The sequence below is a fragment of the Syzygium oleosum genome, unplaced genomic scaffold (genome assembly GCF_021117445.2).
Source record: "Syzygium oleosum isolate NSW1041296 unplaced genomic scaffold, Sole_v2.1 Sole_v2.09, whole genome shotgun sequence".
Classification (NCBI taxonomy): domain Eukaryota; kingdom Viridiplantae; phylum Streptophyta; class Magnoliopsida; order Myrtales; family Myrtaceae; genus Syzygium; species Syzygium oleosum.
The window spans coordinates 11152412-11168925 of record NW_026607493.1 but is presented as its reverse complement, the minus strand read 5'-3'; the positions used below and the strand labels follow the sequence as shown (position 1 = coordinate 11168925).

The 16514-nt window shown below is 39.6% G+C and overlaps 3 protein-coding genes and 1 pseudogene across 9 annotated transcripts; 1 reads left to right on the top strand and 3 right to left on the bottom strand.

The window, feature by feature from the left end:
• The first annotated feature begins 2606 nt into the window (after window positions 1–2606).
• LOC115691528 (heparanase-like protein 1) lies at window positions 2607–6861 on the top strand. Of its 7 annotated transcripts, XM_030618196.2 has the most exons (11): window positions 2983–3269; window positions 3428–3511; window positions 3595–3861; window positions 3951–3987; window positions 4189–4372; window positions 4593–4741; window positions 4814–5047; window positions 5348–5537; window positions 5659–5784; window positions 5897–5996; window positions 6383–6861. In XM_030618196.2, exons 3-11 carry the CDS (start codon window positions 3649–3651, stop codon window positions 6770–6772), a joined length of 1623 nt encoding a protein of 540 aa, XP_030474056.1. In that variant the 5' UTR covers window positions 2983–3269; window positions 3428–3511; window positions 3595–3648; the 3' UTR covers window positions 6773–6861. The 7 variants fall into 7 exon arrangements, with proteins under 7 accessions (XP_056170444.1, XP_056170445.1, XP_030474124.1 ...); XM_056314469.1 differs by lacking the exons at window positions 2983–3269; window positions 3428–3511 and adding an exon at window positions 2607–2742; XM_056314470.1 differs by lacking the exons at window positions 2983–3269; window positions 3428–3511 and adding an exon at window positions 2866–2974.
• Window positions 6862–6929: 68 nt separating this feature from the next.
• LOC115691585 (SNAP25 homologous protein SNAP33-like) lies at window positions 6930–10220 on the bottom strand. The gene is made up of 6 exons (XM_030618279.2): window positions 9970–10220; window positions 8852–9391; window positions 8269–8362; window positions 7950–8077; window positions 7537–7634; window positions 6930–7229 (listed from the first exon to the last, which is right to left on the bottom strand). The coding sequence occupies exons 2-6, from the start codon at window positions 9344–9346 to the stop codon at window positions 7130–7132; spliced, it is 915 nt and encodes a 304-aa protein (XP_030474139.1). The 5' UTR covers window positions 9347–9391; window positions 9970–10220; the 3' UTR covers window positions 6930–7129.
• Window positions 10221–13383: 3163 nt separating this feature from the next.
• On the bottom strand, window positions 13384–13472 carry LOC115662614 (U5 spliceosomal RNA; annotated as a pseudogene).
• A 519-nt stretch (window positions 13473–13991) lies between these two features.
• Window positions 13992–16514, bottom strand: LOC115661950 (zinc finger protein ZAT4-like). Its single transcript, XM_056314231.1, has 2 exons — window positions 16040–16514; window positions 13992–15912 (listed from the first exon to the last, which is right to left on the bottom strand). The coding sequence occupies exon 2, from the start codon at window positions 15907–15909 to the stop codon at window positions 14236–14238; it is 1674 nt and encodes a 557-aa protein (XP_056170206.1). The 5' UTR covers window positions 15910–15912; window positions 16040–16514; the 3' UTR covers window positions 13992–14235.

Here is a 16514-nt window from a genome sequence, read left to right as displayed (position 1 = left end):
TCCAGTGAGAATGATTTTTATCCCTAGATGGTATTTCCATTGGACTTGGTGGATTCAAAACAGGTTTGGTTAGGAGCTATTCTCAATGCATTGCATTCAAGTTCATGAACAATGGACCTTCGGTGTGCCAACTCCAAAAATTGATGAAAATTTTCTTGCTTTAACTGACCAAAACTCTTTTCATACGTTTGAGTTGGACCAAAACCGGTTTTCAAGGTTGAACAACACAAATGATAATCCAACGGGGAGAATGGAAAAAATGGAAGCAATTGGTTCAACAGGAAATGGGACAAGCATGGGATTCTAGGAAAAAAACCATTGATGCGAGTGATGAATGGTGGAAAAGGAAAATTTAAGTCTTTTATCTCTTCTTTTTTTACTTTTATATAAGTTCAACTTTTATTAATACAACTCACGGAAATATTTTATTATAACAAGCCATTCCTAAGCTCAAAGAGTGATAGGGGATCTCTACAAGGGCTCCAGTTTGGTGTAGGCTTCAATGATATGAGGCTGATATCAGGCGGGGAAGCCAAAATGGCTGAACTTGACAAGTGCAAAGAGGTTGAAGGACACCGAGGTCCTCATTGTTGCTAGAGATGATCATGGAATGGAGGCAAAGTTGACACTGAACGAAGAGGACCAGGACTGTTGGGTCATGTTCAAGAACTATTGGAATTTGCTTGCTTGTACCCTTATGTCACGGAATGGTCGCCAGAGAATATTTTTGTCAGATTGAGTATCTATAGAAACTTTGGTAGTATATTCTTCGCTTTTGTTGAGCTACTTTTAATTTATGATCAAGTTGGTGATCCAACCCGTGAATACTGGTGTTCAACTGCGATTTTATGTAAATTACACTCGAAGCTTCCGGTAGAATCACTTGTGTAATCTTCATTCGTGCTTGTCCTGGTCGACTCTACTCAAACTTTTTGTTATTATATACTTATTATAAGAGCTTAGCGTATCATAATTTGATTATAATTTCCCTACGGGTTATCGAGAAAGTTCAAACCGATGAACTTCACATTAAAAGACAGATCGCACCTTGATTTGATTTGTTTGAATCAATAGTGAGCTCATATGTTACATAGATAAACTTGAGAGCTCCAACTATATGCATTTAGCATGGCAATACACATGCAAAAAAAAAAAATTGTATTCAACATAAGAAATTTTCAATTTTGAACTATTCCTTTCTCACAATAGATTTCAAAAATTGGTCATGCCCAAAATGTTTATGGTCTTAGACACCAATCGACAAACTGCATCTCGATGGGTTGGTCAAAGTGAGCTTATGAGTTATATAGATGAGTTCGGACGACCTAGTAAATTTGCACCTTGTACGATGATTGTACCTATGATTATTCATTTTGGCCCAACCGTGAGCAAGTCATATTTCATATAAGTTATTTTAATCTAGCTGTTGACAAATTATATTAATTGTAAGTTGCTTTAACTTTTCGATTATCCATGGTCATAAAAAATCTCAGTTGTAGACACATAAATATTTGAGGGCATGATATAAAAGACAATAAAATGCAAAGGCGCAATATACCAAAAGTACATGCCCACAATAAATTTGGCATGACTGGGACGATCTTCTTCAACTCGCTTACGCAATAAGCATTCCGACTACTAATGGTATATATTTCCCTTCCACATATGAATTTCAAAACAATTAAGCTCTAAGCGCTGGGAAAGTAATCTAAATTATAGATATCAAGTATGAAGAGCAAATTGATTAGGGTTTATGTGCAATCGTGTTTTTTACATGTTAGAACTCATTTACGTGTTAAAATTTAAAATTCACTTAACAAAATAGAAATTAGAAAAATAAAGTGCCGAAAAATGAAAAAAGAAAAGTTGAAATTAGATGCATCATATAATAATTTAAGATTCTTTTTTTAAAGCAATAAAACTAAGGGAGTAGGTGGAAGGAAAAAATCCGAATTCCAAACCCACTCGCCATAAAGTTCATAATATATAAATGATAGCATTTAAAGCCATCCCAAATTTTTCATGGATTTTCAAATAATCAAGATATTCTTCTTATTTTGGTGAAGATTTTGAGTGATTGTCAGCTGAGTACACCAAAGGTTAATTCCACGAAAAACTCTAAACTGATACATTTAAAATAAATTTACTTCAAACTAATTTTTTGACCATCAAAAACTCTAAACTGGTACATTTGTGACAAAATTACCCTCTGTTAGTTTCCATTAAATATTACCGTCAAATTGAGTTGACGGATATACTAGTTTGGGGTTAACCCTCCGTTTGTCACAGGTGTATTAATTTATTTTTTTCTGTTAAATAACGAAAGGTAAATTTATCACAAATATATTTGTCTGAGATTTTTTATGATCAAAAAATTCATTTAGAGTAATTTTTTGAAGTTTTTTGTGATATTAACCCGAAACCAAATAAGCTTACCCAAATCCCTGTGGCAAAAGGAAAAGAGAGAGCCTCGTTTCTCCTTCCACTATTGCAAAAGGAAAGCGACGAAAGAAGACGAATTATGCTTTAACTCAATGTGAGGCAAACACGAGGATGCTTCGTGGGAGAAATCCGACAAATTTGATACCGACCCACTTCACACGGCGAGGTTCTCATGTCCTTTGAGGCCCGCAGAAAGCATCACGGACCCCATACTATTCACCAGAAAATCACACCTTTACAGCTAGCACATCCCCCCTGATCACGTTTGTTTCATCTGAAGACTCCAGTAACCAGTGACTAGTAAAGCTCGGGGCTGATGGCCATTTCACTTGATTTAAGGCCAGTTGTCTCTGTCTGAGTCGATTTTTTTCGCTGGGTTTCTCTTAATAACCGTTACTTGTATGTGTTTGGCTCTGATTGGTTTTGTCCTGTTTTTGGTTCAGTGTGTGCTAGTGGTTTGATGGGGAGGTGGGGTTTGGTGGTATTTCATTTCATGTGTTAGTTGATATGTATCTGTCATGAACTTGATGAGGTGTGACTCTTTTGGCTCAAGTACTCGTAGCATGCACAGCAAAATCATGAATCTTGATTTAGAAGCTTCGTCGACTTTTCGTTTGCCTGTTGCTGGTTGGATACTTGTATGGCGTTTCTTCTACTTTTGTTCTCCCTACCAGATGCAATCATTCACTCCCATGTTTTTGTTGGTATTTCCTAATTTGCACTTCATAACATCCTAAGTGTTCTTTTCCATAGTTGCTTTCTGCTTGTGGTTCACTCTGGATCTTGGATCTTCATTACGAAACCATTATTGCAATTGTTTAGAGAAAGTAAGTTTCTGATGCAAATTCTCTCTATTCTGGAACTGAATGCACCTGTTGGTCTGTGTATTTATGTGCTGTTACCGAAGAATTTTTTTGTTTTTCAAAGTCTGCAGAAAGTTCTGAACTTCATCCTGCAATTGCTTATTTTTGAATTTCTTAATCAGCTGGAAGATTAGAGAATTATGTCTTCACGGACCATTCTGTCTTGCCTGGTCATGGGTCAAAAGAGCGTCAACTAATCTGTCTGTGTTAGTATCTTCAAAGTCTGAAACACTAAGCAAATTGCAACATGTCGACATATTATAATCTGTGGTGTATCTTTCTATTGCAGTTTATTGGGGTAAATTTGTTTCATGAGTGAGAGATCCTCAACACATCTCCACCAATGGGAGTGTTCTGCCTCTTCTTGTTTGTCTTGTTATCTTCTCTGTCCCCGGGTTTCGCTCAAGGAGCTGCATATTCTACACTCATTGTGGATGGTAGCAATACAGTAGCCCAAACTGATGATAATTTCATCTGTGCAACTCTTGACTGGTGGCCTCACGACAAGTGTAACTACAACATCTGTCCATGGGGATACACATCCGTGATAAATCTGGTGAGAATCTGGAAGTTCCTTTTATCGTGGGGTTTCAAAAGTCGCACTTAAGTTTTTAATCCATTCGAGTTGCTTTTTATGTTTTTCAGAACTTATCTCATCCTGTTCTTGGGAACGCAATCCAAGGTTAGTCTATCTTCGAAGCTTATAGGATATATTAAGCTATATGATTGTCTCTAAAGCTAGGCATGGTAGGATGAAAAGCCTAAATCACCTCTAAGAATTGCACTGTTCAAATATTTCCACTTACAGAGTGTGATGGACATTGTGTTTGTTGAGCATGTCGTCTAATGCTTACCATTGCTAATTCATCATGTGGCATGATAGCTTTTAAGAGTTTGAGGATAAGGATTGGCGGTTCTTTGCAAGATCAAGTGATGTATGATATTGGAAAGTTGAAGTATCGGTGCCATCCATTTGGAAAAGAGAAAGGCGGCCTGTTTGGCTATTCTACAGGATGTTTACGTATGAAAAGATGGGACGAATTGAACCATTTATTCAGCAGGACAGGGTAAGCTTAAATTGGACTGCTCCTTAATGGACTAAATTAGCATTCTTGTTATGCTTATATTCATTGCAAAATCTGGAGGTTGTTCATAACTTTAATCTGAATTTGGGAGAAGTAAACCTTCAACTTTTGCTTTTGTCTTTGGCAATTCCTGAAGTTTCTTTATTGCTTTCTCAATGAAGCATGGGTGTCACAATGATAGTTATGAATATTCTGGTTTTAGGGCCCTTGTGACTTTTGGCCTGAATGCACTATATGGACGGCACCAGATCAGGAAGGATGTCTGGGGCGGAGATTGGGACTTCAGTAATGCATATGAGCTCATAAAGTACACAGCTGCGAAGAAATACCCAATAGACGCATGGGAATTTGGTATGCACTGTGCTTAGAAAATTTCCTGTCCATATGAATCTGCCTCACCTCCATGATTCTATCTGCTCGAAGGAAATGAGCTTAGTGGAAGTGGAATCGGAGCAAGTGTTGGGGTTGAACAATATGGAAAAGACTTAGTATCCCTCAAAGCCATTATCAGTGAATTGTACAAGAATGCTCGTTCAAAACCTTCCCTTGTAGCACCAGGGGGGTTCTTTGATCAGGATTGGTACAGGAAGCTTCTGCACGTTTCGGGTTCCGGCGTGATCAATGCCATGACACATCATATTTACAATCTGGGACCAGGTATTGTGCTGATGCTAAGCTATTTTGCTGTTTTTGTCATATTATTCTAATTTGATTGAACCTGCAGATCATGTAAAGATTCAATAGGTTGTGCTTACCTGAATTCAACTGCTCTCTTCTGATAGCCAATCAATTGCATTTTCGTTCTGACTCATTCTTCCATTAAATGGAAGAGAAATTTCAGAGAATCTTCTACTATTTTTCTCAACTCAAATATACTCCTGAATTTGGTGTGCATGTCGCTTGACCTGGACTTGATCCTCTTAAGATGATCTGATAGCCTGTCTTCTCCCATTTCAGGTTCCGATCCCAATCTTATGAGTAAGATTCTGGATCCTAATTACTTGAGTCAGATATCCAAAACATTCAGCAATGTTAAACAAACTATTCAAGAAAATGGTCCTTGGGCCTCTCCGTGGGTCGGTGAATCTGGTGGAGCTTACAACAGTGGTGGTCGGCATGTGTCAGACACGTTCGTAAATAGTTTTTGGTAATCTTGTGACACCCTTAATGTAAAGTCCTCATTTGATCAAGTTCTTAGATCTTCTCAGTCAAACGTGAATAAATGGTGATATCAAGAGCATGATCCATTCCTTTGTTATGTGAAATAGGTACTTAGATCAGCTTGGCATGGCATCCAAGTATAGCACCAAAGTGTACTGCCGGCAGACTTTGATTGGAGGAAACTATGGACTCCTCAACACGTCAACGTTTGAGCCCAACCCTGATTACTACAGGCAAGTACATGTTGAGAATGTCTCAATCTTTAACAATGAATGAGGAAAAGATTATCCACCTTGGTTTTGCTTGTTCCATTGAACACTCATAGTGTATGACGGTTCTGAACAGTGCACTCTTGTGGCATCGGCTCATGGGGAAGGGTGTTCTTGCCATTGACAGTGATGCATCCTCATCTTTACGCTACTATGCTCACTGTTCAAAAGGGAGGGTAAGGCTTCTTCACTCTTTAGTTTGTTCAAGTCGAAGTAAGAATGTGAAGACAGTTTTCGATCAATTTGGAATAGCTCTTCTTGGTCATCAAGATTCAGTTAGATTTTTACCCATCTCTCTCCAGTACTGAAATGCTCGAAAATAAAAATGTCCTGGGGTAGAATGCTTATGCAGTGAGGTTAATCTTTATATAGGACGGTAGAAGTTGTCATGAAGCATTTGTTTTAGGAAATTGAAGAGTTAATCTTTCATTACTAGGTAAAGACTAGAGGGCATTGTGAAGATCATGTAGCTGAATATACGTCGTTGGGACATTTATAGAATTATCTGCTGTATTTACATATCTGTCGGTCCCTGACCCTTTTCGGATACTTTGGTACACAGGAAGGCATTACCCTACTCCTGCTCAATTTCAGCAACATGACTTCCTTTACAATCAGTGTCCGAAATAGCAAAAACTACAGACTGCATTTTGAACAACCAATTAACAGAGAGAGCATCTTCGTTCGCCGGTTGAAGGAAACAGTATCATTTGTTGGGTTGGGCTCATCGGATGGACAGTTGTTCCGAGAAGAGTACCATTTGACTCCGAAGGACGGTGTCCTTCAAAGCGAAATCACGTTGCTAAATGGAACTCCATTGGAGCTAACAAAAGATGGGGAAATCCCAGATTTGAAACCTGACCTTGTCAATGTAGATACGCCTTTAACCGTTGCTCCTTTGTCTATAAAGTTTGTAGTTTTCCCCAACTTCGATGCTCCGGCTTGTGTTTAATCTGTTGTTTCTGAATACCGAAAATGGCGTTGCTGTATTATATGTTGTTATTGTGAAAGAGATTGGATTGGTGGTTTACATTATGTTAATTTTTGCTGGCTACTCTTTTAAGTGACATGACCACCCGATCATTATCGAAGATAATGAGAACACGAACTTTGGTACAATGCTCTGGAGTATATATAGACTGAAACAGCTCATCGGTGTTCAATTTAACTGCGCATAGAGAACAAAAGCAATAGAAAATATCCGAGCATATCCGTATACATCAGACTAGATAAATGTTTGGCAACAATAATTGATGAAAATGTGTCGGAGGTTGGTTAATAAAAGAAGCAAACAAATAAAGTTCCAATTCTACTTCCCAAGCAGACGGCGACCACGCTGAGTAGCTTGTTTAACACGGTAGTCAAGCTCATCTGCATCATTATAGAAATGATCCAGAGATTTGTTTTGCCTGCAATGATTAAAAAAGTGACTTGTTCAGAAATTGTTTGTGCAGCAACCTCCAGGATTCTGTTCAATCGGCATAATAGAGCTAAAGCGGTCTTTGCATAAATGGGCAGAAGGTGCAACACATGAAATGTTAAAAGAATGAACAAAACACCATATCTCCCAGCAAGATAATTCTAACATCATATTTTAAAAATGCAGCAGTGAACTATTACGACATCAATAATGAAAATGAACAATGAACAGCTTTTTGTTTCCTTTTGACTTCAGGTATGTAATTGCGGTCTTTTGCAAAGAACTAAGCAGCATACCTCTCGATTTCGGAGCCCATGTCAACAGCCATGTCCTTTAGCTCACCCAAAATATCACTTAAATCCGACAGAGCATCATCCTGTTTCGCTTTTTCAACCTGGTTTACAAGAAACTTTTTAGAAAAACTCAATATTTGGAGAAGACTACATGTCCGAACGGACGTCCCAAACACATGACTAGACGAAAAGAGACAAAAGTTGGGAAACTAAAATGTGAAATTTTCATGTACTCTCTTCATTTTATTAAATTATACTAACATCTCTCTACCAGAGAGCCTACAACTCTTACCCACTCAAATATTATGAAGACATCCTATGGCGAAGCCTACAACTTTTACACACTTGGGTATTATGAAGATATCCTATGGTTTCATCGAAAAAAGGTCTTTTTAGACCCAGAGTATATTACAAACCTCAACTTTCTCTAATGCATTTGTTGGCTCAGGAGGCGGTGTCCGTGACTTAGATTGAAGCTTGGGTGCATTGGTCAAACCCAGCTTCTCCCTCTGCTCCAGGTGGCTGCCCTTCCTCTGCACATCCTCTGTTCAAGAAAACAATCGTGCTTCAGATAAAATGGTCCCCAAACACATAACTACAGAAGAACAAGCTTTAGGCACAGAGTCCCACAGCCATTTTCGTACAATTTTCAAGTTATAATCTGCACCTTCCAAAAGCACCAATATCAAAGATCAATTATTAAACAAGCAAATTAACTGTGAAGTAAAAGACAACCTCTCGTGATTACAGGGCCTGATATTGGACGGGTCTTCTTTGGCTTCCATGTTTTTGAGAACATGCCGCCAAGATTTCCCAGAAGCTTCTCTCCCTGAAACACGCATAAGATGATCGATTTCAATGCACTCCCTACATATGGTGTTGTCAATTGGTAAACACATTAACCATCATAGTCACAATTAGCCATCTAGACAAGCACAGTCCTTACATGTTCCCAATGGAAGTCAACCATCCAAAATGGAAACTATACATTCTTGAAAGGAAACGCATTACATAAGAAAGTCGACAAACATAACTAGATAACAGAAGGACGGACAAAATAAACAGCACAAATGAAAAGTGAGCTTTTCGTGTAGGGCATATAGATTGTTCGGATCACAAGTAACCATCAACATTCAGTTTAGGAAGGACCGCAAAGTAAAATGCTCATTCCTGCTTTACCATATGACAAATCATGTACCGAGCAACACATTGCATCCACAAAAATCTTTTTTTGTTAACGAATGTGCCTTCGCTTATTATTTTAATGTGAAAAGGGATATGGCAATACAAGCCATAACTCATCTTGAAGGAGCCTTACGCGACTAAGATCATGGTCAATATCAGCAGCAGCCATGTGCGTTCGGGTGATTTGCTCACCCTGCTGATGCAAGGTGACTAAAGTCTTTGTTGCGTCCTCTCTTATGTCCTCTGCTATTTTCCTGCAATTATTGACACTCTTCGTAGTCTCCTCAGCCTTGTAAACTGCATAGTTCTCCAATTCTTGCACGGATTGGTTCTGGAGTCCCCCCGAATCACGGAAATCATTTCTGTACTTACTTCTAGCAGCAGAGTCAAGTGCATTTGAATGTGACGAAGAAGAGGTCCCTTTCTCCTCATAACCATCAAAGAGATCATTGCGAGAATTCTGAGTCAGGTCATGCTCAGAAGCTCTCCCTTTAGAGGAATTAGGCATCTTCTTTTTATCAAACTCATCGTCAGAATCAAATGGGTTGGATCTGGAAGAATCCGCATACCCAGATTCAGCAGGGTTATGCTTAGCAACCTTCACAGGAGATCTCTTTGAACTATACATTTGCTTCAGCTGCAAAAGTCGGTGTAAAAACTACACAGCGGTTACCTGCATAAACCCGAGCAATTGGGAACATGTCTTACATTTCTACATATATAAAGCAAAACTTCATATGAGAGCGCAAGCAAGGAAAGTCGGCACATTACACACTTAAGGAGGTAAATATAAAGGCGCTTCGTGTAATCACAATAAAGTCTTCAAGACAAGGAACGAAGGAAGTAACAACAAATTACCGAAAGACACTGCAACAAGGACGGAGGAAAAAATCTAAGCACCAATTTGGAAAAGAAAATGGGTACAAACGCAAATCAGAAACGACAGTAGCAGGGAAGACACCAACATGTTGATAGTAATTGGGTGGAGGCGGGATTTACAAAACAAAGCAACCCACCACACGGGGGGGCATAACCCAGAAGTCAAAACCTTCAAGAAACAACCCAACAGGTCGATCGACTCTTGTTTTCTTGAACCCTTTACTGAGAACTACAGGAAAATTCGCACGAATTCTCCTTCGCACGTCAGACTAAGCACCGGAAGATCTTGAAATTCCGAACAGCAGCACACGACGCCCGACGAAAGCGGATATAAATTCGAAATCAATCAATCAGAGCCTATCAACCAAGTACCTGGAGATGCGGCAGAATCGAATCAAGAAACCCAGAACTGAGCGCCCAGAGACAACCCCACGAACCCAATACCCAATAGAGCCCAGAGAGAGACAGAGTAAACGGAGTCAAGAAGAAAGGAAGGGAAGGAGACTTTGGCTTGTCGACAGAAGAAAATGCGAAGCGTTGGACGGAAGGAGAAGGAATGGGACGCGCCTAAGCCACGCCAAGCACTTCCGTGTTTGAACAACGGAAACTCGCAAGAAACTGCCGGCCGAGCCCGTCATTGTTCTTGTTACTCTCTAACTTTTTTCCATTTTATTTCAAATTTTACGATGTCCATATCTTAATCTATTCTAGTATTTATATACTTGAATCCTACCAATGTAGCTTCACATTCACACGTCCATTTGGATATAAATATTCCATGAAACTATTTTTTTTGAGCGGAAAGTGAAAAAGAAAAGTTACTTTTCACTTCAAAGATCCGGAGAAATGGACAAAACGGGCGAGCGCTCCTTCGGATGTGGCCGACGCCATAAACAAAATAGGCGAAAACCCTAAATTATGCCAGTTTGACATATTTACCCTAAAATATGTCATAATTGGGCAAAAGTCACCAAAAATTCTAAAGTATACCATTTTGACAAATTTACCCTAAATTTTTTTTTCCCCGCAACACCAAAAATTCCAAACTTGTACATGTGTGACAAATTTATCCTCCGGCAAAATTTTGTTAATGGAAACCGTTAAAAATCAGTCTACATAGACACTAAAAAATAAACAATACTAACATGGCGCTCATATGGCTTAAGTGAAATAAAGACGACGTTGTTTTGACTAAAAAATCATCTAGGTAAATATGTCGTATGGGTGCAAGTTTAGGGTTTTTTATGTCGCAATAAAAATTTTAAGATAAATATCTCACAATGGGTACAATTTGAGGTTTTTAATATTACAAAAAAAGTTTAAGGTAAATGTGCCACATGTACAGTTTGGAATTTTTTTGTGGCTTTTTTCCTAAATAATTTCTTTTTAGGACCCGACTCGCCCGATTTGGTCAATTCTATATAAAACAAGCTCTAATAATACAATTGGGCATGATGCTAGGCCTAGCCTAGGCTCACTCTTGACTGGGTCTATTGAGTAATGACTATACTTAGCTAAACTGACCATTATTTTGGTGTTATTACATTTTGTATCTTTGATCTAAGATTCTACCTGCAAGGTCAGGTTGGTATCCAACTATAAACTTACATATTTTAATTTATTTATCGTAAGATTATTAAGCCTGATCTACCAACCATACTTTGTGGTGAGATGTGATCATGTATTTAAATAAGCGGATTATATTCAACTACCCATTAGAACTTCCTCATATAGTTTACTTAGATTAATTTTGTAAATCGAACATTATAGCAGCAAATATTGGTAGGCTTGTAATCGTCCCTTACTTTCTATGCGATTGACCCTTAATTAACAGGGATGCAAGTATTGGTAGGCTTTCAAGATGATCCGTGCAATTTCCTTCGATTTTGCGTCGAAAATTGACTGGAAAACCGTACTTTCTTTCTATTCAATTGACCCAGTACATATAAAATCATCATCTGAAAAATATTAAAAGCAATTCTGAAAGTTACATAATAGAAAATTAGTTGGATTAAGTATTTTGGACATACACGTCCTTTGATTATTACCCTCGTAAGAAGAAAAAATCCACTAGTAAAGTATAACTAGGGATTTTCGGAATCGACTCGTGTGGGCTCAACTCAAATGAGCAAGTTGTGGCTCACAAATTATGTCCACAGGCAGTCTCGAACGTTCGGCGTGCGCTTCTTCAGTGGACCGGTCCATCGAGGAAGAAACGCTTCGAGAAAAGTACATGTAATTGTATGACACTGGCAACTCGGCGCGGCTCAATCTTGAGCTCGAACCCTGACCCCCCAACCAACTACGTGCCTAAATTTTCTCCGAGGTCCTATCATCTCGGTTGGCCTGTCCATTTTGTAAATCTAACAAAGGGCTGAGCCAAAATCATTACTGTGGTTAGTGTCTTTGATGTCTCGGACATTGGCCCCGACATAATTTAGAGGTGGGATGCACATCCAATCCTCCACAACAAACATTGCTTCCCACTCAAAAGAAGAAACTGTCTCCTCCTGATTTCATTGCATTCTTGTAATGACACATTCTTACAAGGAAAAGCAAAGCCTTGCTGCACAGATTTGACAAAAGCTTGCACCTTTAACAATAGCAAGTGGATTGGAATGACATCCTGACTTGCGTACTGTACTCATTATATAGATTGAAGACTTAGTCTATCACAATCTAATAAGCCACAGTATAAAGTGTGACATTTGACCATTGCGGTGGTTGGCTAGTAGTGTAGGACTTACTCTCAAGTGATTTAAGGCCTCTGGTCACAGCACAGGTTCGAAATTCCCAATGACTCCTCAGCCTCAATAAACCTTGACCCATCCAAATCGTATGTAGGCCCGCTAAACGGGTGGGTTAGGTCGGGTTTGGATTAGGTAAAATCGGCTTTTCTTAGTTTTACTTGGAAATACTACATAATGCTTTTTTAGGGTCATTCTTATATTCAAATGAAAAACAGTTCTTATACCAAATAGATGTGGTTTTAATAATTAAAGAATTATGAGAAAATTATAGTCGGCTTCAAGATTCAATGCATATCAATATCATTTAAAGACTTTTTAATTGATTTTGAATACAAGTCGCATACATTGCGATAAGATAGGCAAAAGCAACTCAAAAAGAGCCATACAATTCACTTTAACTTCATGTTGTTTTTGAGCATGATATGAGCACCTCAAATGATACTCAATAATATATTGTGTGTTACATTGCATATTTTAGCGAAAAATCCATAAAAATTATGATCATATGAATATTTACGTACACAAATGCTTGCTAATTTACGGGAGATAAATGTGCTGGAAATAAAAATCTTCGTACAAGACGATGGTATTTACTATATAGACATGATTGGGAGGCTTCACATGCATCGAGGAGGGTTGCGAAGGACTTGGACTTGTTCTTGAGAGCGGGTTTAAAAACAGTGAATTGAAAATAAGTTCTTCTCGGACCCATTAGATCCGGTCATTATTCGGGTTATCTCGCACAACCCATATATGACCAAACTCATTTAATATGTTTACGACATATTTTGACACCTCTAGTCGTAAGTCTGATCAAGCCATGGCCTAATCCCGTTTCTGCTCCCACCGTGGTTGGCCGACGGAGACGTGCCGGTAGTAGCCATGACTCGAAGTCGATATTCTAATGCAGGTGTGGAACTTCCATAGCAATGCCAGGTCCATCTCTTTAATCGATAAATAAAAAATACATTGTCATCTAGCCTCCCTAAGATAAGAAGAAGAACATGTCACAAATTCATATCATTCTCGGTTGGGCCATTGGCGTATGCCATTCTAAACGACGAGCACACGGTATTCTTTAGTAAAAGGCGAAAGAATAGTTCGCTCTGTGCTCAGAGTGTGGCTGCGTATCGGGCCTCCTAAGATAAGAAGAAGAAGATGTCACAAATTCAGATCATTCTCGGTTGGACCATTCTTTTTCACGCATTTTGCGCCGTGACCACTTGTTTAGAAATGGAGGCGGACTTCGCCAAACCCTAGATAAGACCCCACTTGCACTTAGTCGTGACTTCAATAAACACTTCATTATCGGAGGTGGGAGTTCATATCGAACGCTTTACTTGTATTATCAATGACCATTCAGATCTTTATCTATTTGTTTTGCGGTGATCGAAGCTGTTCAGATGTTGAGGAGCTGAGGGGTTTCCGAATGCGACATGTGAGGTGACTAAACAGAACCCAGATGGCATCTGCATTGACACTTATTATATTTGCACTATGTGCTCTTGACCTCGCCCACACAGCAATCTGATCTTTCGACGCCTCCCTCATGTCTCTTTGAGGCCAAGTTGAGACAATTACCAGCACCAAACACTGTGCTTCTGATAAAAAAAAGTTGCAACTAGTGCTGTGGGAGACTCAAGCTTGAGAAGAGATAACAAAAGGGTATTCAATGCCAAATTACAATTACAGTTTCAATGTACTGCTAGAAGAGACAAGACTTTCCCAAAGAGTGGCTGTGAGAATCTGAATTCCACTTCTTCCAACCGAGTATTTGAATCCGTAGAGAATCACAAATAGAAAAAAGGAAGGAAAAATTAATGTCAAGAAACTTGCCTGTACACTCTTTGAATCTTTTAGGGGTCAAGTCAACACCCGCAAAGCTCGATCAGCAGTTGAGACCAGCAAGAGCCACATGATTGTTGGGGTTGCTTCCCACCCACCATGAATTGAAGCTGACATGGCTGCTACCTTCTTCTTCTTCTTCTTCTTCGTCTTCTCGACGATCTTTATGGTCTTCTGCTGGAGCTGGAAGGTTGAGATCGAGAAAGCCCCGAGTTTCCGGGATCGGTTTCGGAACTATGAGGGACCGAGTGTTTGTAGCCAGTAAATGAGATCTTTTGTGACCACCCAAAGCTTGGCCTGATGCGAAGACCTTGAGGCAAATTGGACACTCATGCTGCTTCTTGCACTTGTTCAACTTGTTATTAACCTCAATTTTCTGACCAGATAAATGAGTCGGGCCATCGACACTTCCCATCTCAATTTTGCAAGATTTCATGAGCTTATCGTCACTGTTATCAACTGGGGCAGGCGAAACTTCAGCTGCTGGGCTGTTTGCGCTGCTTTCTTTCCTGGAAGCAGAGTTGTCCTTGGTTTTGTTGTGGCTAGCTTTATGGCCTCCCAGAGCTTGGTAAGAGTGGAAAATCTTGTTGCAGATGGTACACTCGAATTTGCTCTTTTCACGACAATCTAGGACCTTCCCAGATTCTGGAAAACCATCAGTTAATTTCTTCAAGGATTTAACCCTCAACTCGGGATCATCACAGTCAGAGAATTTCCTCTTACTTTTGTCACTTTTGAAGGACTTCTTCTGGATCCGATCCAACCCAGCTGCCTTGGCCGAATCCTTCACCATGCTAAGTTCCGGAACCTCACACTCCGATTTGTTTTCGGCCTTAAACTTGCGAATTTCATTCAAATTGTCCATCCTGGACCTGTGTCTTGAATTCTTCCCTGAAGAAGAAAGTTCTGTTTTTGATTGATCCAGTTGATGCAATTCACCACATCCTAAAGAACCAGACTCAAAGTTGTTCTCTTTCACTTTCTCCAACTTCACAACCTTCTTAAGATCAGGTGACGGATTCTTAACGTCGGTCCTACTTCTATTGTCAGATGAGTCAGCAACATAATCTAAAGCCCCTCTATTATGACCAACCACATCCCTAGAGAGCATCATCAAGCACATGGCCACCTCTTCTTGTTCTTGCTCAATTTCGGAAACACAAGAAGCAGCATTGGCAAAAGATAAGGATGAAGAAGTCGCAGCAGTTGCAACGTTGTACCTCTTTCTCCTCTCCGATCGCCTCCTTCGATTTGTGATGACGACTTCACCATCAGATTCGCTGTCCATAACCAGCTTCCGATCATCGCTGGTCCTTGAATCTCGATCCTCCAAGCTGTTGTCGGGAACTCTCTCCTTCTCTGAGTGGCGCTTCATGTGGCCGAAAAGTGCCTTCCAAGAATTGAACCGATGTCCACACTCTCTGCAGAGCTTCTCATGAGGTGAAGTGTCTTCGCTCAGTTCTGAAAGCCTCCATGTTTTCTTGGGGTTCTCCCTCAGGCCATAACCACCGTTATTGCTGTTTGTGGGAGTGAGAGCACCAGTGCTACTTATGGATGATGAGAGCTTCTTCGTGTTGAGGCTGAGCTGTTTCTCATCTGCTTCAGCTGGACTGTTGTTTGTCTGATGAGACCTCATGTGACCTCCCAAGGATCTACCACAAGGAAAGCTCTTGCTGCATAATTTGCACACATGCTTGAATTCTGGATCTCCTTCCATTTTCTTCTCGAGAAATCTCAAACGAAAAAGAAGTATTCCGGATCAGAAGAGCGATGAAAAGAAACTAATTTACAAGCCAATTGACGAATTCATGACTCTGCGACAATTCTCGAGTCTTGACATCATTCACCTGAACTCAAGCCAAATGTTAATGGAACAGAACAGGACTAACAGGACAGAGCAAAGTACAAAAATAATATAAGAACACCCCAGAAGACAGAATCAAGAAAGGAAGTAGAATTTGATGACCAAGCTCAATGAGAACAGGTAATTCACAATTCTTGAGCTGACCATGGTATTGCATATAACAGAACTATGAGCTACTACAGATCTGACTTCGGAAAATGGGATGAGAGTTCTGTTGAGAAGGAGTAGTAGCTTCCTCTCAGTAGCTTCTGGGTTGTTGGAAGAGGAAATTTTCAAGAAAATTATAGAATGTGAAGAGTGAAGAGAGGTGGGTGGGTGTTTCTTTTGTTTCTAATGATGTGGGAAAACAAGTCACAAGAAATTTTTAGAGAGAGAGAGGGAGAGGGAGAGAGAGTGTGTGTGTGTTTCTTTCTCTCTCTATCTATCAATAGTCTAACAATTTAAACTCTTACACTCAC